Below are 17,491 nucleotides of genomic sequence, written 5' to 3'. Positions count from 1 at the left end.
GAGAGAGGGAGAAAGGGTGAGCAGGGGAGGGGAGACACACAGAGAGGGGGAGTCACAGAAACCGGAGCAGGCTCCAGGCTCTGAGCTGTCAGCACAGAGCCCGATGCAGGGCTCGAACTCACAAACCATGAGATCATGACCTGAGCCGAAGTTGGACGCTTAACTGATTGAGCCAGCCAGGTGCCCCTCTTCTTCTTTTTTTTTTTTTAAGTAGGCTCCGTGCCTAACATGGGGCTTGAACTCATGACGCTGAGATCAAAAGTCACATGTTCTACCCATGGAGCCAGCTGGGTGCCCCTGCAGGGGGGCTTTTCTAAAGGAAGAGATACAGTGCCCCTGACCCAGCTGGGGTGCCCTGGGCCACAGTACTCAGCATGGCACGGCAATGCCAGCCGTGAGAGGGCAGAGCTGGTCCATTTGACTGATGATGCTGCCGATGACCCAGAGGAGACGATGGGGCGGCCAGGGCAGGACTCCCAGCAGCTGGAGCGGACAGACACCTCCAGGAAGTAGAGCGGCGGTCCGAAAGGCTGGTACCTACTGGCCTGCAGTGGGCCAAATGTGTCGTGCTGATCCAAGGCATGGGGACAAAGGACAGCAGGAGAGCCTGGTGGCTGAGGGCTGGGGGTGGGGGGTAGGGGTGGGGTCAGCCCAGACACCCCCCCCAAGGAGGATGGCCAGGGCCTGGTGTCCAGCCCCGCATTTGGTGAAGTAAATTTTCACCTGCCTGTGTACCGGGAATGGGGAGACGCTGTACGGTAGGCCTGGGAGAACACAGGTTTACCTCCACTAATTTGTTTACTGAAGCTTATTTCGCTTGAGGCCGCCGGGCTCACACTGGCGGGCTCCTGGCCGTGAGTGGAAGAAACACAGTGCGCCAACAGACCACGATCACGCTGTGCTGTCGTCACCTGTCCACCTGTCTGTCCTCCCGACAAGACTTTCACGGGGGGGCGGGGACATCCTCACGCCCATGGCAGGCGTGCGGCACATGATACACGGATCTTGGAAGCAGGGAGTGAACAACAGTTTATTGTACACGTGACCAGCTCTCGAGGCTGTGGCACTGGGAGTTTTAAGTACTTTACCACAGATCATCCCATTTCAACTCTTATAACAAACTCAGGATGAGGTACCGCCAGGCTTACGACCCACGTTGAACAGTCGCCGAGGCCAAGGTTGAGGCTGAGGCCACATGGCGAGCGTGAGGCCGACCGCACAACCTTCCGGCTCAAGGCCCGCCACAGACCTCACTACTTCCCTGGGTTGGGGGGTGGGGGAGCTGGGATTTGGAGAGGCCGCCCTGAAGAGGTCCGGAGAGACCGGAGTCTGGCGTCAGGAGGGGTCTCTGGGGGGCTGGGGCTGGGGGAGCAGGAGCTTGTCTGCTCTCTCTCCCTGGGAGGGGACCCGGCTGGGAGCGGAGGCTGGCTCTGGGCTGTGCCTCCTGGGTGGGCGTTTAGCGGCAAAGCAACCCAGAGCCAGCCCACGTGCTGCCCCCCTGGGCTGTGGCCGCCCCCGCAGTGACCTCTGATCCGTAAGGAAGCAGGTATCAAACCAGGGTGGCTGTGGCCTGGGGACATTTCAGGTGCTTTGTCCCAGAGGAGCATCTGCTCCTAAGCCACACCCAGAAGAGGCTGCGGGGCCTTCTGCACTCACACCTGAGCCGCTGCTGCTTCTTCCAGGCTGGCCTCCGGCTACAGCGGGCTCTGCTGGTCCTACGCACGGCTGCCGCCCCTGACCCAGGGCACTGCCTGTCCAACTGATTTTGTGTTTTGTCAGCCTGGGGGCAAAGTATCAACTTCTCCCTAGAGGTTTGGTGACCGCCAGCACCATATGACCCCTGTGGCTGGAGCCTGGGGTATGTCGGTTCCTCCTTAGTCTCCTTCAGGGCTGGGTGTCCTCATGTAAGGGGGCTGTCCACAATCTCACAGGGTGACGGAGACGAGGTGCACGGGGCCAGGGCAGGGCTGCGATGGCTTGGTGAGCCGGAAGCTCCTTGAGGAACAGACCATGGCATGCCCTGCCCCTTCTCCCCCTTCCCACGGGCTGGAGGCATGTGGGGCACTTGTTCCGCTGGACGGGAGTGGGAGGGGGATATGAAACCTAGAAAAAGGGCCATTATTCACGGAGCAGGGAGGAGGAGAAGCTGTTCTCAGGATGGGGACTATGGGTTCGAGGGGCTGGCCCAAGGGGCGGGCTCCTTCCCCCAGGGCTCAGAGAGGCAGTTGGGAAGGAGGAGAGAGGGGAGTCAGGCTAGGACGGTGAGGTCCTGGCACGGGTATGGGGAACCCCAGTGTGAACCCCTGATTTGTACAGAGGTGAGGCCGGAAGCCTTTAGGCTATCAGGTAGGGGGATACTTGGCAGGGTTCCTGAGAGGGGCTGGGAGGATCTGGGCAGAGGGAGGGAACAGAGCAGGGGGCTGGGGACTCTGCCTCTTCTGTGCAGCCTAATGACTCATGGCTCTGGCAGGAGGGAGGTAGGCAGGAGGGGGAAATGGGGGCGGGGGGCGGAGGGAGTGGTCCCGACCTCCCTGCCTCCAGCTCAGCGAGAGTCCCAGGTTGCACTGTGAGCAGGGGAGCAGCAGCCCACACCCCAGCACACTGGTCTTCCTGGGTGTTTGGTCCCTGGGAGCTCCCCTGAGCCGAGCCCCAGTCCTGGGTGCCGATGCTCGGCGGCAACCAGACCTTAAACAGCTGCTCTCAGGACTTGGGGTGGCGGCTCCTGGGGCCTCTGGGCATCTCGGGAGCTGGGACATCCAGGGCCTGTCTCCGGATGAGCTCCGCATAGAGCCCACCCTTCTTTAGGAGCTCTTCATGGGTTCCCACCTGGAGAGAGGAAGGAGGGGCAGATGGTCACCCCAACCCAGTTCACAGCCCTAGGAGGGCTGGCTTCTTATCAGCCATCGAGCTCACTGTCCTCTCAGCCATCGTCCCTCCTGGAGACACTATGACCCCAGAGCACCGGCACGTTTGAACTCGCTAGCGCCGTCTCCCTGCTTAGCTGGGTTTTGGAAGAACATCTCCCTTATGGAACCCAGAGACTCCAGCTTTCACTTGAGTGAGCAGCTGGGAGCTGGGGGCTGGGCCTCATGCAGCCTCCCGGCCTTGCTGCAGACCAGCCTGTGGAGAACAGCTCCTGGCCAGCCCCTCTCCAGGGTCCCTGGTGCTGCCTCTGCTATACCTCAGCCCCTAGGCCCCTTCTCCCTAGCGCTCCACACTTCTCTCTGAGTCCCTTCCCTTCGGTTCTGGGAGTCATGAGGTAGTTCTACTACCCCACGGGACAGTGGAAGAAACGGGCCCTGGGAGGCCAGGGCAAGAATTCCTGAATCCACACAGGGTGTTGGTTCCAGAATACGCCCCAGGCTCCCAGGGCCAGGCCAGACCCTCACAGCTGAGCCACTCTTTCCACTGCGTCCACGGCTGAAACTGTCCCAACCCACTGACTGGCCCCCAGCTGACCTCACAGACTTGGCCGTGGGCCATGACGACGATGTGGTGGGCCCCACGCACGGTGCTGAGCCGGTGTGCGATGACCAACACCGTGCGGCCAGTGCTGGCACGGTCCAGGGCCTCCTGCACGACCCGCTCGGACTCTGAGTCTAGTGCGCTGGTTGCCTCGTCCAGGATCAGCACCGTGGGCTGCTTGATGAGGGCACGGGCAATGGCTAGGCGCTGCTTCTGGCCACCAGACAGGGTTGCACCCCGCTCACCTGGAGAGGAAGGGGACAGGGCAGGGCCTTGAAGCGATCTTCAGCTCTGCACTTGGGGGCGGCCCTACAAAGGGGCACCTGGGCCGTCTGGAACTTTCCATCTGGTCCCTCAGGCTCACCACCTTGCACCATGCACATTCGCCTGCCTCGGATGGGTCAGCATCCTGATCCCATAACCCTGTGCAAACGCACACGTGCACTCACACCAGACAGCAGGAGGGGCGCACACTCGGGATTCAGTGCACCCTGGAGACACCCGGTGCCCCTCCCACACCGGGGTGGGGTCTCAGAGCCATGCCTGGGCCTGTGGCTCCAGCTGCCTTCTCCTGGCCTGCTGGGTCTCCGCCACCCTGGGGACGTCCACGACCCAGATGTGGGCCCTGGAGTGTAGTGACGGCCTGCCATGGGGCATTCTGGGAAGATCCCACTTGGGGTCTACCATGCTCACAGGAAAACAGCAGAGGGGGCAGCCTGGGAGTGAAGAACAGCACCATGGGGACGGTGGTCAGAGGTCCGCAAGGGCAGACTAAAGCCCCAGATGAGCCTGCTAGTGTGCTGGGGTCAGAGGTACAAGGAAGGTGCCTCTCGAGAGGTGTGGGCACAGCACCTCCAGTCGGGGGAGTGTGGACTCTGGGTGGTGACCAGAATGGGCTGGATCAGTGATAGAGAGTGGATGATGGCTATAGACAGGGGTGGTACCACCCCTGAAGCTCAGCCAGACTGAGGCCTAAGTTTCAAGATGCGCCAAGAACCCCAGATATGCCTACACCTTGAGACGTGCCAGAACATTCTGCAACACAGCCAAGGACTGGGGGTGATAAACATGGCCCCAGAGGTTGAAAAAACGACCGCTTTGTGAATGCACAAAGCCGCGAGCCGCGATGTGAATATTCTAGTGTGAGGCCGCAACACTGCAACGTCCCAGAACCACGAAAGCCCTTCTCTGGGTAGGTCAGAAGGGAGACCTGTTCAGTCACATCAATCCCTGTGGGTAACTAGACGGAAACGCTTTTAAATTAAGGAACAAAAGGGCAGGAATGAAACAGGAGCCTGAAGCACAAGGAATTACGAGAAGATTAGCGGTCCAGTGCTTCTGGTCCCGTCTTAGGACGTGGAGGCCGCTGGGAAGCTCTGAAGGTCCCTGACACCACAGACCCCTTGCAAGTGTCCCTGGCCGGGTCCTGCGCCTACACTTTCTGAGGCATCCCCGTCTCTGCAGCCTGCGTGTGGTTGAACCACAGACCTGTGTCTGCCCCCCTCGGCCACGGACCTAGCCTTCCCTGATGCCAGGCCTGTGTCCCTGTGGCATGTTCACGCAGGCCTGGCAGATCCAAGCAGAACACTGTCCCCGGGACTCACCGACTATGGTGTTGTAGCCCTCGGGGAAGCTGGTGATGAACTCGTGGGCATTGGCCTCCCGGGCAGCTGCGTAAACCTCTTCATCCGAGGCACCCAGCTTCCCAAAACGGATGTTCTCCATGATCGTCGTTCCGAACAGGACTGGCTCCTGCGGGTGGCGGGGTGGGTCCACATGGGACATTCTGACTTTGCCCCAAACCCCGGAGGGGGGCAAAAAGGCGATTTTGGCCACACCGGAACTGGCCTCTTGCAAGGCAGGTAGGGGCAATTCAAAGTTACAAGTCCAATAAGAAAAGAGAGATCCGTCAAAGTGGGGAGAGGCCGAGCTCCCTGCAGGGCACAGGGTCCCTCAGGAGTGGGATGGGGAGGTGGCTGGGCCAGCTGGCCTGGCAAAGCCTCTCTTCTTGGGAGAGATGGGGAAGAAGGGGGTGTTCATTCTAGCTTTCTCTGCAGTGGTGGGTTGGTGCGGGTGCCCTCTTTATCCAATCACGGGAGGAGGGTGGACCCTCGCTGGGGGGCACCGCCTCACACAGAAGGAAAGAAGTGGGGCCGAGGGCTTCAGGGTGGGGCCGCGGGGGCTTGCTTAGTCAGGGGCAGGGGTCTCTAGACCTTCTGAACACCACACATTTTTCAGAGGACCCAGGGGTCCTAAAATAGGGTCCCACTGCACCTGGTTGGATGACAGTAAGGGAGGAGCAGAGTTCCTGCCCCGGGGAGGCAAGGGCAGAGCTGCGGCGGGCCGGGGAGGGCAAGCCCCAGATCCCATGACCGCTGGGGAGCCAGTCAGGACGGCCTCAGCCCCCTACTCCCGCCCCACAAAGAGAGCAGGGGTGAAGTGGGCGGGAGGGAGGAAGAAGGGGAAAGGCCCAGGTGCAGTAAGGACCGCGAGAAAAGACAGACGGCGTCTGCAAGTCGGAGACACGCTTCCCACCTGGCTGATGAAGCCGATGACCTGGCCTCGGAGCCAGGAGGGATCGAGGGTTCGCAGGTCCCGCCCATCCAGGGTCACTACGCCGGCCGTGGGGTCGTAGAAGCGCTCGAGCAGGGAAGCCACCGTGGTCTTTCCTGGGGAATTGGGGTTGGGGGCACGGGGCGGTCAGGGAGGCGGCACGGTTTCTGGAGGCTCTGCCAGGAAAGAGGGACCCCCGGTGACAGGTGAAGGGGCCCCTCCTCCCACCCCACTCTGAGTGGTTACCGTAGGAAGGAAGGTCCTAGGGTGGGAGGGCGGGGGGTTCCTCTCACCTCCGCCGGACTGGCCCACGAGGGCCACGATCTTGCCAGGGGGCAGCGTGAGGCTGAAGTCTTCGAGCACCTGGAAGCCGGGGCGGCAGGGGTAACTGGAAGGAGCCAACGGAGATCCTTAGTTAGACCAGGTCCTGGCCCCTTTCTGCCCTGGCCCCTGCTCGAGTCTCACTGTACCCCGAGGCGGGGCTCGTTTAGAGGGAGACACGGACCCACAGGGCCTCACGCCCCCGTGCCCACCCGCCGACGCCGCTGACCTGAAGCAGACGTTGTGGAACGTGACGGCCCCGCGCAGGTGCTCTCTGGGGATGCAGCAGCCCCCAGCCAGCGGAATGCACGGGCTCAGAGTCATGTACTCAAACACCCGGGCACCCGCACTGAGCCCCCGCACCACCTGGGGAGGGGGTTAATTAAAGTCCGAGGTGAGGGAGGGGTGGGGTCTGAGGGCAAGGCTGGCAGTGCAGCCCCATCTCCTGACACCCCCCTCCACCTGACACCTGGTTCCTGCAGCACACAGGTGATGCTGGTTGCTGACAGGACTCCGGCCCAGATCCGATGTCCACACCACGGGGCCCGCCCCCTGACTGCCACTCACCTGGCCGAACAGGACAGAGAGGTTGGCCATGGACCTGTGAGGAGGAGAGAAAGATTCAAAGAGTGGGGACAGGAGCCCCAGAGAAGGCTGGTGCCAGAGGGAAGGGTATGGGTCTCAGCTGCATGGGGGCGGAGAGGACGTGGCGCGTGAGGCTAGGAAACGGGCAGCCTGGAGGCGAACACAGAGGATGTTCCTGAAATCTGGGACAGCAGGAGCCCTGGGATCCAGCAGCACCAGATAGTTCACTGGCAGGTCGCTTCTCCTTGGAACCACGTTATCTCCTTGTTCTCTCCTTGGCCAGATGAAGCTGACAACTGTCTGCCACCTCAGGCCCGGGGGGCTCCGGGGAGATGGGCGCAGGAAGCAGGCACGGGGCTCGGGGGAGCTGGGCTCTGCGCTGCCTGCCTGCACCAACAACACGAGGGAGAGCGCCAGCACCGTGAACAGGTCGGGGCCACGAGGCCCACGGGGCAAGGTCAGCTCTAGTGCGGTGGACTCCTGGGGGAGCAAGGGCTAATTAAGGTGGAAAATGGATGTTAATCCTTTCAGAGAAAGAAGGAACTCGAAGACCCTGGAGCACGTGAGGGGTGGGGGATGGGCCCCAAAACAAAGTTCCATAGAGACGCTAGCGCGGGCTTGCCCTGTGTAAGGCATGGTGCGAGTGTGTCTCTGTCCAGGGGGGTCACCTCCTCTGCCGTGCAAGGCTGTCGGCTGCTGGAAGATGGAGAGTCATGCTTCTCAGTCACCGGCCCCTGACCGGGCTGGCCAGTCCGCGACAGTGCGCGTGTCTGTGAGTGTGCATGTGGGTCCTTGAAGTGGAAAAGACTGAGTGCCTTGAACGGGAAAGTCACTTCTTCTAGCGCCAGGGGTGAGGAGGGGAGGGGCCTGCAAGGAAATGGTTCTGGCAGGCTCAGAGAGTTACTGGCATTTGCCGGACGGAGTGAGTGGAGAGGCACCGAGCAAGGAAGAGCCAGGACAGTGAGTTATCTGTGGACGACAAGGGAGAACATCCTCCACAAGAGATCTGGAGGCCATTAGGGCCTGGCGGAGGTGCCCGGCAGCAACCAAAAAGCAGATGTATGTGACTCGTTGGTGCGCGATGACCTTGCTCTCAGAGACAGCTCAGGAGGCAGCCCTGAGAGCCCTGGCGGGGCTGGGCGGCCCATTCCCGGTGAGGCCAGACCTGGATGTAGACCAGGCGGCCTGGCCCTGACTGTGGTCTGTCTGGGTACCTCTCCGTCTCCTCCAGAGACCCAGTGCCACAAAAAGAACACCTAGGATGGGGTCTAAAGATTGAGGCTGCCTCCCTCCCCTCCCTTGCCCTGCTGGACCCCAGGAGGAAATACATCAGCCTCCTAAATAGATCGAATTCCTCCAAGGTGGGTGGTGAAGGATCTCCACGTGGGGAGGGCCCCCCACAAAGGATAGTCCTAAGGCCCGTGGCTGTGGGAGCAGCTCCGTGTAGCAGCCAGAGAGAGAGACAGCATAGATGAACTTCCTAGGCTTTTCTGTTTGTAAGAAAGCTCTGCTAACTGGCTAGCCCATGCTGTGGGGAGGAAAGGAAAGGGTCGGAACTCAGGCCACAAAGGGAAGTGGGGGCCCAGACGAAGGGGAGCCTGATGGAGGAGGGCCAGACTCGGGAGGTGTAGGGAAAGGGAGACCTTCCCATCACTGCCTGTGGAGGGCCATATGATGACTGTGTGCGTGGAACCAGGCGGGTTTATCGGGCTCCTCAGGACCAGAGCACGAGGCCAGGGCCCAGCTTGGGGTCTGTGCCAAGTCCCACCTCTACAACAGTCCTCTCGGTCCCCAGGCTACCAGGCAACAGTTCCCAGGCTGGAGGAGGGATGAGGCCACCCAGGGTCTGAACTTCAGAGAAGGTGTGAACGGGCCCAGGTACGGGAGCACCAGACACAAATGGGGCCAAGGATGGGAGTCCTTTCTACCAACCCATCTTCGGACTGGCTCCAGTCTGCCTGGGACAATAACAAGGCTGATGACGAGGGGCGCTGTAAGAAACAGGCAGTAAGACACGATGCAGAGCCTGGCCACGGGTGTCGGAAGCAATGGGGAAGGGGCACAGAGGGGTGTTTGGGGTGAGAGTCTGTTCTCTTGACGTGCTTGACAGTAATTCGGGTCTCTGCTCTTCAATGATTTATTACAGCATATTTGCTCCTGTTATTCATCACGACATCTACTTATACTTTACGTGCTCTCACATATGTGGTGTGGGGGGAGATGATGAGAAACTGCAGCAGGAACTGCTAGCATTTAGCTCAGAAGAGAAAGGAAAGGGGAGGCCTTGGGGGTTTTGAGCAAAGGGAGCCGAGAGGTCCGGGCAGACAGGTCCAGTGGGGCAGGTAGATCGCAGAACAACAAACACAGTGAGCTCCAGGCTGGGAAGGGCAGGGGACAGGCTGAGCCGCTCAGCCCTGGGAATGTCAGAGAGGATGGCAGGCGAGCTCGTAAAGAGCATGTCAAAGACGGTCTATCCATACGTGGAATCTCACTCGGCCTTAAAAAGGAAGGAAACTGACACAGGCTACGCTATGGACGAACCTGGAAGATATTATGCTGAGTGAGACAGGCCCGTCACGAAAGGACAAACGTTGTGCAATCTCACTTACGTGAGGCACCCAAAGTGGGCAAATCACAGACGTGGAGGTTGTCAGGGGCTGAGGGAAGGGGTTGTGGGGGCTCATCATTTAACAGGCGGTTTCAGTGCTGCAGCACAAAGGACGGGAGACGGATGGTGGTAACGGATGCACAAACTCTATGCTTACAAACAGTTAAGATGGTAAATTTGACATTACGTATGTTTTGCTATAATGACCAATTTTTTAAGAAGCTGTCTCGGAAATTTCGGAGCCGTTTAGGCGGCCGAAGATGTCAGCTGCGTTCCTGAGCGTACGGACAGTGAATCAGGTTACAGGGTGCTCATGGATGGCACGGGGGCACTCTCCCCAGCCAGCCCCCGGGGCGGGCCACCACCCCCTGTCCCTCCACTCAGCAGGGTTCCTGCAGGACGGGGACAGCCTCACACTCACCTCTGCACCGTCTGGGAGGCCACCAGGAAGGACATGAGGTCTCCCCCTGTCAGCTCCTGTCCAGCCACGAGGGAGCCCCCAATAAACAGAGTGCCTAAGACCATGCCTGCGTGTGGAAAGGGACAGACGGTCAGGAAGGCGTCTGCCTGGAATAGCGTCTACCTGTTTCGTGTGTAAACGAGTGTGTGTGTGTGTGTGTGTGTGTGTGCGCACGTGTGCATGTGTGGTGGTGGAGCTCATGCACCTGGCACTCCTACAGATGTCTGAAGGACATCAAGCAGGTGGAGAGCCGCCCCTCCCCTGCGTGGCTGGGACCTGCCCTTCACTGCTCCACGCTCATCCCCAGCCGTGACGGGGCGCGCCCACACCCCGGGTGGGGACTTGCTCACTCACAGTTGAAGGCAATGTTGGAGAGCCCCTGGAACAAGGCGATGCCCCTGCCCAGCTCCTCTGCCTTACAGCGGGACCCCTCCAGCTCTGCTCCGTAGCGTCTGGGGAGAGAGGCCAAGCCCGGCTGTCAGGAAGCAGCCGGGCTGGGGTGCAGGGCTGCTGGGGTGCATTCAGGGAGTCCTCCCTGCTTCATGCTCCTCTCCGTCTGGGACTCACTCCTCTTCCCGATGCTCCATGGCGAAGGCCCGCACGGTCCGAACGTTGCCCAGGGCCTCATCTGCTACGCCTGTCGCCCTTGCAATCTGCAAGGAGTCCAGGAAGTAGGCGGCTGGCTTGGGGACGGGGAGGAATGGCGGGGCAGACAGAAACGGGGAAAGCAAGGATGGCAGGAATGCTGGTACCTGCTCCTGACACTGGCGAGACAACTTTCGGAGAGCTGAGCCCATTAGGGTGCCAACTCCCATAAGAATGGGTGTGGCCACCATCAGCAGCAGCGTGAGGCGGGGGGACAGCATAGACAGGGACACCAGGCAGCCAGCCACCTGGGTGCAGCTTCGCAGTCCCTGGGGGAGAGAAGGGACGCAGGAAGGCTGTTTGGCATCAGCACCACGACACGGGGACTTCACCAAGGGTCCACTGGCTACAGCGGCCCAGGCCGCTTCCCAAGGCCAAGGCCATGAGTCTGACCCTGGAAGGCCAACTGGCAGTCCACCCAGTCATAAAGCATGACCCTTTCTCTCCTAGCAGGCACGAAAGGCCTGGGTGAGAATGTCTATGGACCACAGCCTCGTTCCCCCAGACAAATCCCAATTTGCTTTGGCTTTTGCTTTAGGAACTGAAAAAAAAAGAATTGAGCAGGAACGTCACCCAGGGACTGCTATGGGCCAGTGTGAGGCATGACCCAGCAGCCACAGTGACCATGTGGGTGGATGAGAACAGGACATCAGTAATGCAGTAAAAAGCCTTTACTCGTTCTCGTTAACACTTGTCAGCATGCCAGGCGTTCTGGGGGTAAGGCAGGCCAGGGTAATTTTGCTCTTGGCAAGCTGGTCCAAGAAAGGCTCTTGTCTGAGTCCTTGGGAAGGTTTTCCGGGGAGGTAGAATTTCAGAACAGGAGCGAAACAGACTGTCCTGACCTTGGACGATACCACAGTACCTCCCTTCCGTGAACTTCCCCACTCCCTCATCCACACCCTCACCAGACAGCAGGCTTCTCACTTGGTGCGAGCCTAGGCTCAGAGCCCAACAGCAAGGCGGTGGGGCTGGCCTGATGTGTCTACACTGGTGTGTGTGTGTGTGTGTGTGTGTGTGTGTGTGTGTGTGTGTGTATGTGTATACACACAGGGGGGCCTGGGGAACTGACCTGGGAGATGACGAGTTTGAAAGATGATTTAAACTCTTGCACATCAGCTGTCAGTCGGCTCACCAGCTGCCCTGTCTTTTTAGCATCGAAGAAAGCAATATCTTGTCTGGTGGTAGGTCAAGGGTACAGTAGGTTGGGAAGAAGAGGAGACATTAGTTGAGGACAAGACCCTGCCCCTACATTTGTCCAGACCTCTGGGGCCAGCAGTTCCCCCTGCCCGCACCCTGCACTGGCAGTACCGAAGCAGGTTGCTGAAGAGGGCCCTCCGCATGTCCACGGCCATGCGCTCGCCGATGCGGGACAGCAATACCAGGTACCCGAAGGTCAGCAGGCCCTGGGAGAGAGGCCGGGGCACTCAGGGGCGCCCAGGAGGCTCCTTTGGGTGCCCCCAGGCCCTCCCTCCTGTTGTACCTGAATGCCATAGAGGATGAGCAGGTAGGTGCTGAGATTCCGGGACTCAGTCAGGAAGCTGCCCACATGGTCCCTTGTGTACTTGGCCACAATCTCCACCAGCTGGCCCAGGAGCAGGGGGATCTGCACATTCACCAGGGCCGCACCCAGTGCCAGCTTGGGGAGGGAGGGACAGACATTTAGAGGGGGCCATATTCTTCCCCATCCCTGGCCCTGACCCTGGCCCTCCCTCTCCTGCAGCTGTTCATGTTTGGCTAACTGTGTGCTTCTTCGAGTTCCAGCCCAGGCTGCCAGAGCCTGGGGATTCCTGTACCCTGCACACCCAGCTGCCCTGTGCGGGATCGCCTGGCATCCCTTGGCTTCCAGTCCCTAAGGCAGCCAGCCCTTGCTGCTTCCTGAGGTCTATCCTGAGACTTGGTGAGGCAGACAAGCTGCCCCTGTGCAGCTCCGGCTGGCGCTTCTGCAAACCCCTGGCTGGGTCCTTCCCTGTCCCTGGTGTGGGCGAAAGGGGAGGGGCATCTCACCACGATGGCTGCCGCCAGGACCAGCAGGTGGGGGCGCAGAAATTGCCAGAAGAGCTTCCAGTTAAAGCGGGAATCCCCGACACAAGGTCTGGAGCAGGCAGGAGGGGCCTCTTCTGCCTCACACAGCGCCACAAGGCAGAGGCGGGGGCACTTACTCAACAGCACGGGGCCCAGAAGGATGCCCCCGACCCAGCGCCAGGCAGAGGGTCTTTGGCTGGGAGCTGGAGGCGCTCGAAGGAGGCGAGCCCGGAGCTGGGAGCGCAGCTGGGCCACAGCCCTGAGGAGGTAGGAGCCGTGGCGGCCATCAGAGCACCTGCAGGGAGACAATGGCATCGATGGCTCACGGCCCCGAGTGAACTTCAAGGGAGCAATCAATCAGGCCGGCTCTGGGCTGAGGCCTCTGGACAGCATTTCTTCCTTCGTAGGGTCCTATGCGACCCCTCCCAGGGCTGTTCTTTAGCACCTCAGTTTCTAAGAGAAACACATTGAGGCCAAGTCGCTGAGGAGCAAGACAATAGTCGGTAACCAAGTCGGAAAGGTCCTCTCGCCGTGCCATCAGACAGCTGGGCCCCCTCAGCCTCCAGGGACCCCTCTGGACAGGGGCCATCTCCAACCCACGTGCTTTCTGATCATGGGACATCACTTTGGACGGCAGCTAGTCTGCAGGCACTCCTTTTACAGCTGAGGAAGCAGAGGTCCTAAGTGAGTCTGGTTCAGAGAGGCAAGAGGAGAGTGCCCCCGGGCCACACCCGGCACTGGGCTGGCTTGCAGTGGCGATGCCTGGCTCACGTGGTCCCCATGTTGCCAGTCAATGGTCCGGCTGTGTTTGATCCTCCCTTCTCTGGGAGGGAGACGCCCTTATTCTCACTTGATGGAAGAGAATGTCACGGGGACTGAGAGAGCTGGAATAATTTGTCCCCAAGCAGCAGAACCTGGACAAGAGGGGAACCCTGCTGTGTGACTCGAGAATCCAGGCTTGTTCTAGTCTGCCACGTGTGCTGTGCCCAAGGCTGGGTGTGGCAGGGCCTGGACCGGCCCCGTGTCTTCTGACCCCTGGTCACTGTTCATTGCACCCCAACACCCAGACTCCTCCCAGGCCCCGAGTGCTTATGTGGCAGTGTATGGAGAAAAACGGTGACACACTCCCTCTCTATCAACTGAGGGAGAAAAAAGAAATTAACAATCCAAATAATGTATCTCGTCATCTCAGACCGGCCCAAATCACCTTCTCTGGTCTGCGGTTTCTGCATCGATACGCGGTGATGTCGGGTAGAGAGCCTACTGCGTGCCCACACTCTGCTGTGAGGCACGGGGAACAAGAGGTAAACAGAACAGACCATGTAACTACCCTCACGGTGGGAAGGACTAACAGCTAATGACAAAGCTTGCTGAGTGTGAAAAGGGGAACGGCAGGTGCTCAGAGCACAGACCACGAATTCCCTGTGTGAGGGCATCAGGAGAGGCCTTCCTGACCAGACCCGAGGGAGAAGGGGAAGGAGCTGGCTAAGTGAAGGTGGTGGGGATAAAGTGGGGGAGAGCTGTAGGCAGCAGGGAGCGTGTTTGGGACATGTGCAGGTACGAAAGAAGGAAGAGCTGGAACCTGAAATACAAGGGAGAGGAGACATGGGCAGGACAGGCATCGAAGTTTTTATAGGACAGCTGGACTTTAGAGGGCAATGAGGACCATTCGTGGCTTTTAGGCTGAGGTATGACATAATCAAATCTGCATCTTAAAGATCACAGCAGAGGGGAGAAGGCTGGAGAAGGGCAAGCCTGGCTACGGGGACCCTGTTACAAGCAGAAGTTATTTGGCCAAGAGTAAATGGTGGGATGTTCAAAGATTCAAATGAGGTTATCGATGGGGAGAGGCTTTTAAAAACGAATACGGGGACGCCTAGGTGGCTCAGTCAGTTAAGCGTCTGGCCTTTGATTTTGGCTCAGGTTATGATCTCATGGTTCGTGAGATCAAGCCCTGCATCAGGCTCTGCGCTGACAGCGTGGAACCTGCTTGGGATTCTCTCTCTGCCCCTCGTACAATCTCTCTCTCAAAATAAATAAATAAACATTACAAAAAAAAAACCCAACAACACAAAAAGGGTCACTTGGGTGGCTCAGTGGGTTAAGCATTCCACTCGTAATTACAGTTCAAGTCATGCATAATCTCACAGTTCATGACATTGAGCTCTGCACTGGGATTTTCTCTCCTCTCTCTGCCCCTCCCCTGCTTGCACGCATTCACTCGCTCTCTCAAAATAAATAAACATTAAAAAAAAAAAAGGAATAAATAGAATGAGGTTTTTCTTTATTCGGATGGTCTTTTGTGTTCTCAGATGCTCCCAACTGCAGACTCCACCTAATTTTTCCCTTGTTTCAAGGAGGCCCGGGTCCTCTCTGTTATGCCTCCTTCCACCCCATTCCACATGCCTGGCTTTTATGTCTCATTTTCCACTGTGTACTTTATGTCTACCCTAAATTTTAGAGAAGCTCATCTTCCTTCTGCCCAGTGTAATTGTCCAATTTCCCCATGAGACTTTATATTCCTCGAGGGCAGGAAGCTCTATCTTATCCACATTCACCCCCAGCACTTAGCAGAGTTCTTGTACATAACAGATATTCAGCAAACGGTTATGGTTATGTTTGTTGAGTGCATGCCCTTGTTAGAAATGCAGAAGGGAGGGGAGCCTGGGTGGCTCAGTCGGTTAAGCGTCCGACTTCGGCTCAGGTCATGATCTCACGGTCTGTGAGTTCGAGCCCCGCGTCGGGCTCTGTGCTGACAGCTCAGAGCCTGGAGCCTGCTTCAGATTCTGTGTCCCCTCTCTCTCTGACCCTCCCCCATTCATGCTCTGTCTCTGTCTCAAAAATAAATAAAAACATTAAAAAAAAAAAAAAAAAAAAGAAATGCAGAAGGGAAAAATCTGACCTGTCCTGTTACTGCATTGTTTGCAAGTTGTAGACTTACTGAGGCCTACAGTAAGAAGTATGTTGTAAATTGCCACCCAGTACAATAAACACAGGTCACACAAAATTGAAATGCTTCACAAAACAATACTCTCCCTAATGTTAAAGCGGGTATTCTATTCTATTCACTTGTTTTAAAAAGTAGGCTCCACACTCAACGTGGGGCTTGAACTCAGACCGTGAGATCAAGAGTCACATGCTCACTAGGCACTCTCTATTACATTCACGTTTACATGATCCTACGCACTACGTTCATTTTCTGATCTACTGTGTTGTGACTTGCACATTTGAAAGACATTGCACTCGTGGGTACACAAATACTTGCATATTATCTGAGGTTTCTCTCCGGGTTTCTCTCTGGTTTAAATGATATCAACACCCTTACTCTCTTCCTAAGGAGTGTTTCAAGCATTTTAATAATTTACCATGGTTACTTTCCAGCTTCTCTCATCTCCTCCAAACTAAGACTCTAAGCAAGGCTTGGTCACTGCCAAGAACTGGCAAATTGCTTCCCAGCAACGGTACTTCTAGCTCCAGCTTGGCCCAGCTCTTCTCCTCTTTCAATCAGATGGGCTTTCAAAATGACACAAGTCCCTATCAGCTCACCCCTGCCAATCTGCTGCCTTCCTGGCCCACAGGTTATTCACTCCAGGATCAGAAAGGAATCCGTCCCTTCTCAAAAGCAGTTACACTGGAGTTGCAGTTTCAGGGTCCACGTTGGTTTCCTACCTGCCTCTCTCTCTCAGGACCAACGTGTGTAAACACACAAAAACACACATGTACGTGTTTCTAGATTTTTTTTTTTTTTAATCTCTGCTGAAAACATCCAGATCTAGGAACAATTTCTGTTCAGCTCATATTGAATCTTGGGAGCAACACCAACACTAAATGTCTCTGGACACTAACAGTTTTTGTCCAAATTGCCAGACCAATTCCAAGAAAGAGGACAGGGAGGGGGCAGGAACAGCACCCAGGCTCGACACCTGGCGCCCTCTGGTGGGAAGCACGGACCCGGTGTGGTCACCGACCTAGAGCGTTCCCTCCGCGCAGCCCACAGGCGGATACAGACGGGCCGAGTCTCCTGCGGGCACCTAGGTACTCGCTATAAATAACTGAAGCCAATCCCTGGGGAGTGACATTCTACCCCCGGGCCGGCCTACAACTTCCAGCAGGCCTCGCGCGAGCCCGGGACTCCATGTCCCGGCAGGCCCCACGCCCCGCCAGCCGGTCAACGGCCCGCGCTCCCAGTAGGTTTGTCACTTTTTACCTGACGGCCGCGAATGTCTGGAAGCGGAGGGGTAGTATCAGCCTGCCTGGGACAGGGCCACCCCGAATTCCGACCCGAAATAAGTGCACCAACATGATGGGACGTGAACACAGGAGCAGCCGGCAACGGCAGCTTCACCCTCATCCCATTGAGGGCTCCATGTTGGCGCCGGCCCCCATCCCGACAACCCCCTCGCGCCTCGGCGACGATTGGCGGAAAGACGCATCAATCTCGTCGCAAGCTGTGATTGAAGAAAGCCTTTTCGGTCCTTCTCCTTCCGGAAGTGTGATTGGACAGAGCCGACTATCCGCCCGCCCCCGGCTGTGGGCGGGGCCGAGCAAGTGGGGCATTGCTTTCCGCCTACTGCCCGGGCCAGCCCTGGGGTGACTTTAGCAGCGTGTGCTTCGTGCGACCCTCCACCGCGGGGGTTATCCATAGTAACGCGCCAGCGTTACCCGGGACCTCGGGGTTGCTGGTCTATGGGTGCTGCCGGCGGACTCTAGATGTCCCAGGACTTCTAAGGAGTATAGAGTGTTGGTCCTAGGGGACGAAGGGACCCAAAGGGGCCTGGGGAATTTTTTCAAAACATGTGCGCGTTCCATGTGATGCATCCCTTTCTCCCAGA

At 58.1% G+C, this 17,491-nt stretch overlaps 1 protein-coding gene across 2 annotated transcripts; it reads right to left on the bottom strand.

Moving 5' to 3' along the window:
* Positions 1 to 1,011: 1,011 nt before the first annotated feature.
* On the bottom strand, positions 1,012 to 17,033 carry ABCB8 (ATP binding cassette subfamily B member 8). 2 transcript variants are annotated; one of them, XM_047096632.1, is made up of 16 exons: positions 16,867 to 17,033; positions 12,642 to 12,954; positions 12,118 to 12,273; positions 11,946 to 12,040; positions 11,707 to 11,812; positions 10,745 to 10,906; positions 10,560 to 10,645; positions 10,347 to 10,444; positions 9,954 to 10,059; positions 6,907 to 6,940; positions 6,569 to 6,705; positions 6,312 to 6,406; positions 6,001 to 6,134; positions 5,070 to 5,217; positions 3,460 to 3,710; positions 1,012 to 2,826 (listed from the first exon to the last, which is right to left on the bottom strand). In XM_047096632.1, exons 1-16 carry the CDS (start codon positions 16,959 to 16,961, stop codon positions 2,701 to 2,703), a joined length of 2,142 nt encoding a protein of 713 aa, XP_046952588.1. In that variant the 5' UTR covers positions 16,962 to 17,033; the 3' UTR covers positions 1,012 to 2,700. The 2 variants fall into 2 exon arrangements, with proteins under 2 accessions (XP_046952588.1, XP_046952589.1); XM_047096633.1 differs by lacking the exon at positions 12,642 to 12,954 and having other exon boundaries at positions 16,867 to 17,010.
* Positions 17,034 to 17,491: the final 458 nt, after the last annotated feature.

This window comes from Lynx rufus, unplaced genomic scaffold (genome assembly GCF_022079265.1).
Source record: "Lynx rufus isolate CCGP_SWC_20201006 ecotype Redwood Valley unplaced genomic scaffold, mLynRuf1.p SCAF_4, whole genome shotgun sequence".
NCBI lineage: Eukaryota > Metazoa > Chordata > Mammalia > Carnivora > Felidae > Lynx > Lynx rufus.
The sequence above is the reverse complement of the archived record's forward strand: the minus strand, read 5'-3'. Positions and strand labels throughout refer to the sequence as shown.

Coding starts and splice junctions, on each gene's coding strand:
- ABCB8 (XM_047096632.1), bottom strand. CDS start 16,961: ATGTTGGTGCACTTATTTCGGGTCGGAATTCGGGGTGGCCCTGTCCCA. Junction 12,041..12,117: donor TCATCCTCTATGGCATTCAG/GTACAACAGGAG, acceptor CCTCTCTCCCAG/GGCCTGCTGACCTTCGGGTA. Junction 5,218..6,000: donor TCATCGGCTTCATCAGCCAG/GTGGGAAGCGTG, acceptor CGCCACCCGCAG/GAGCCAGTCCTGTTCGGAAC.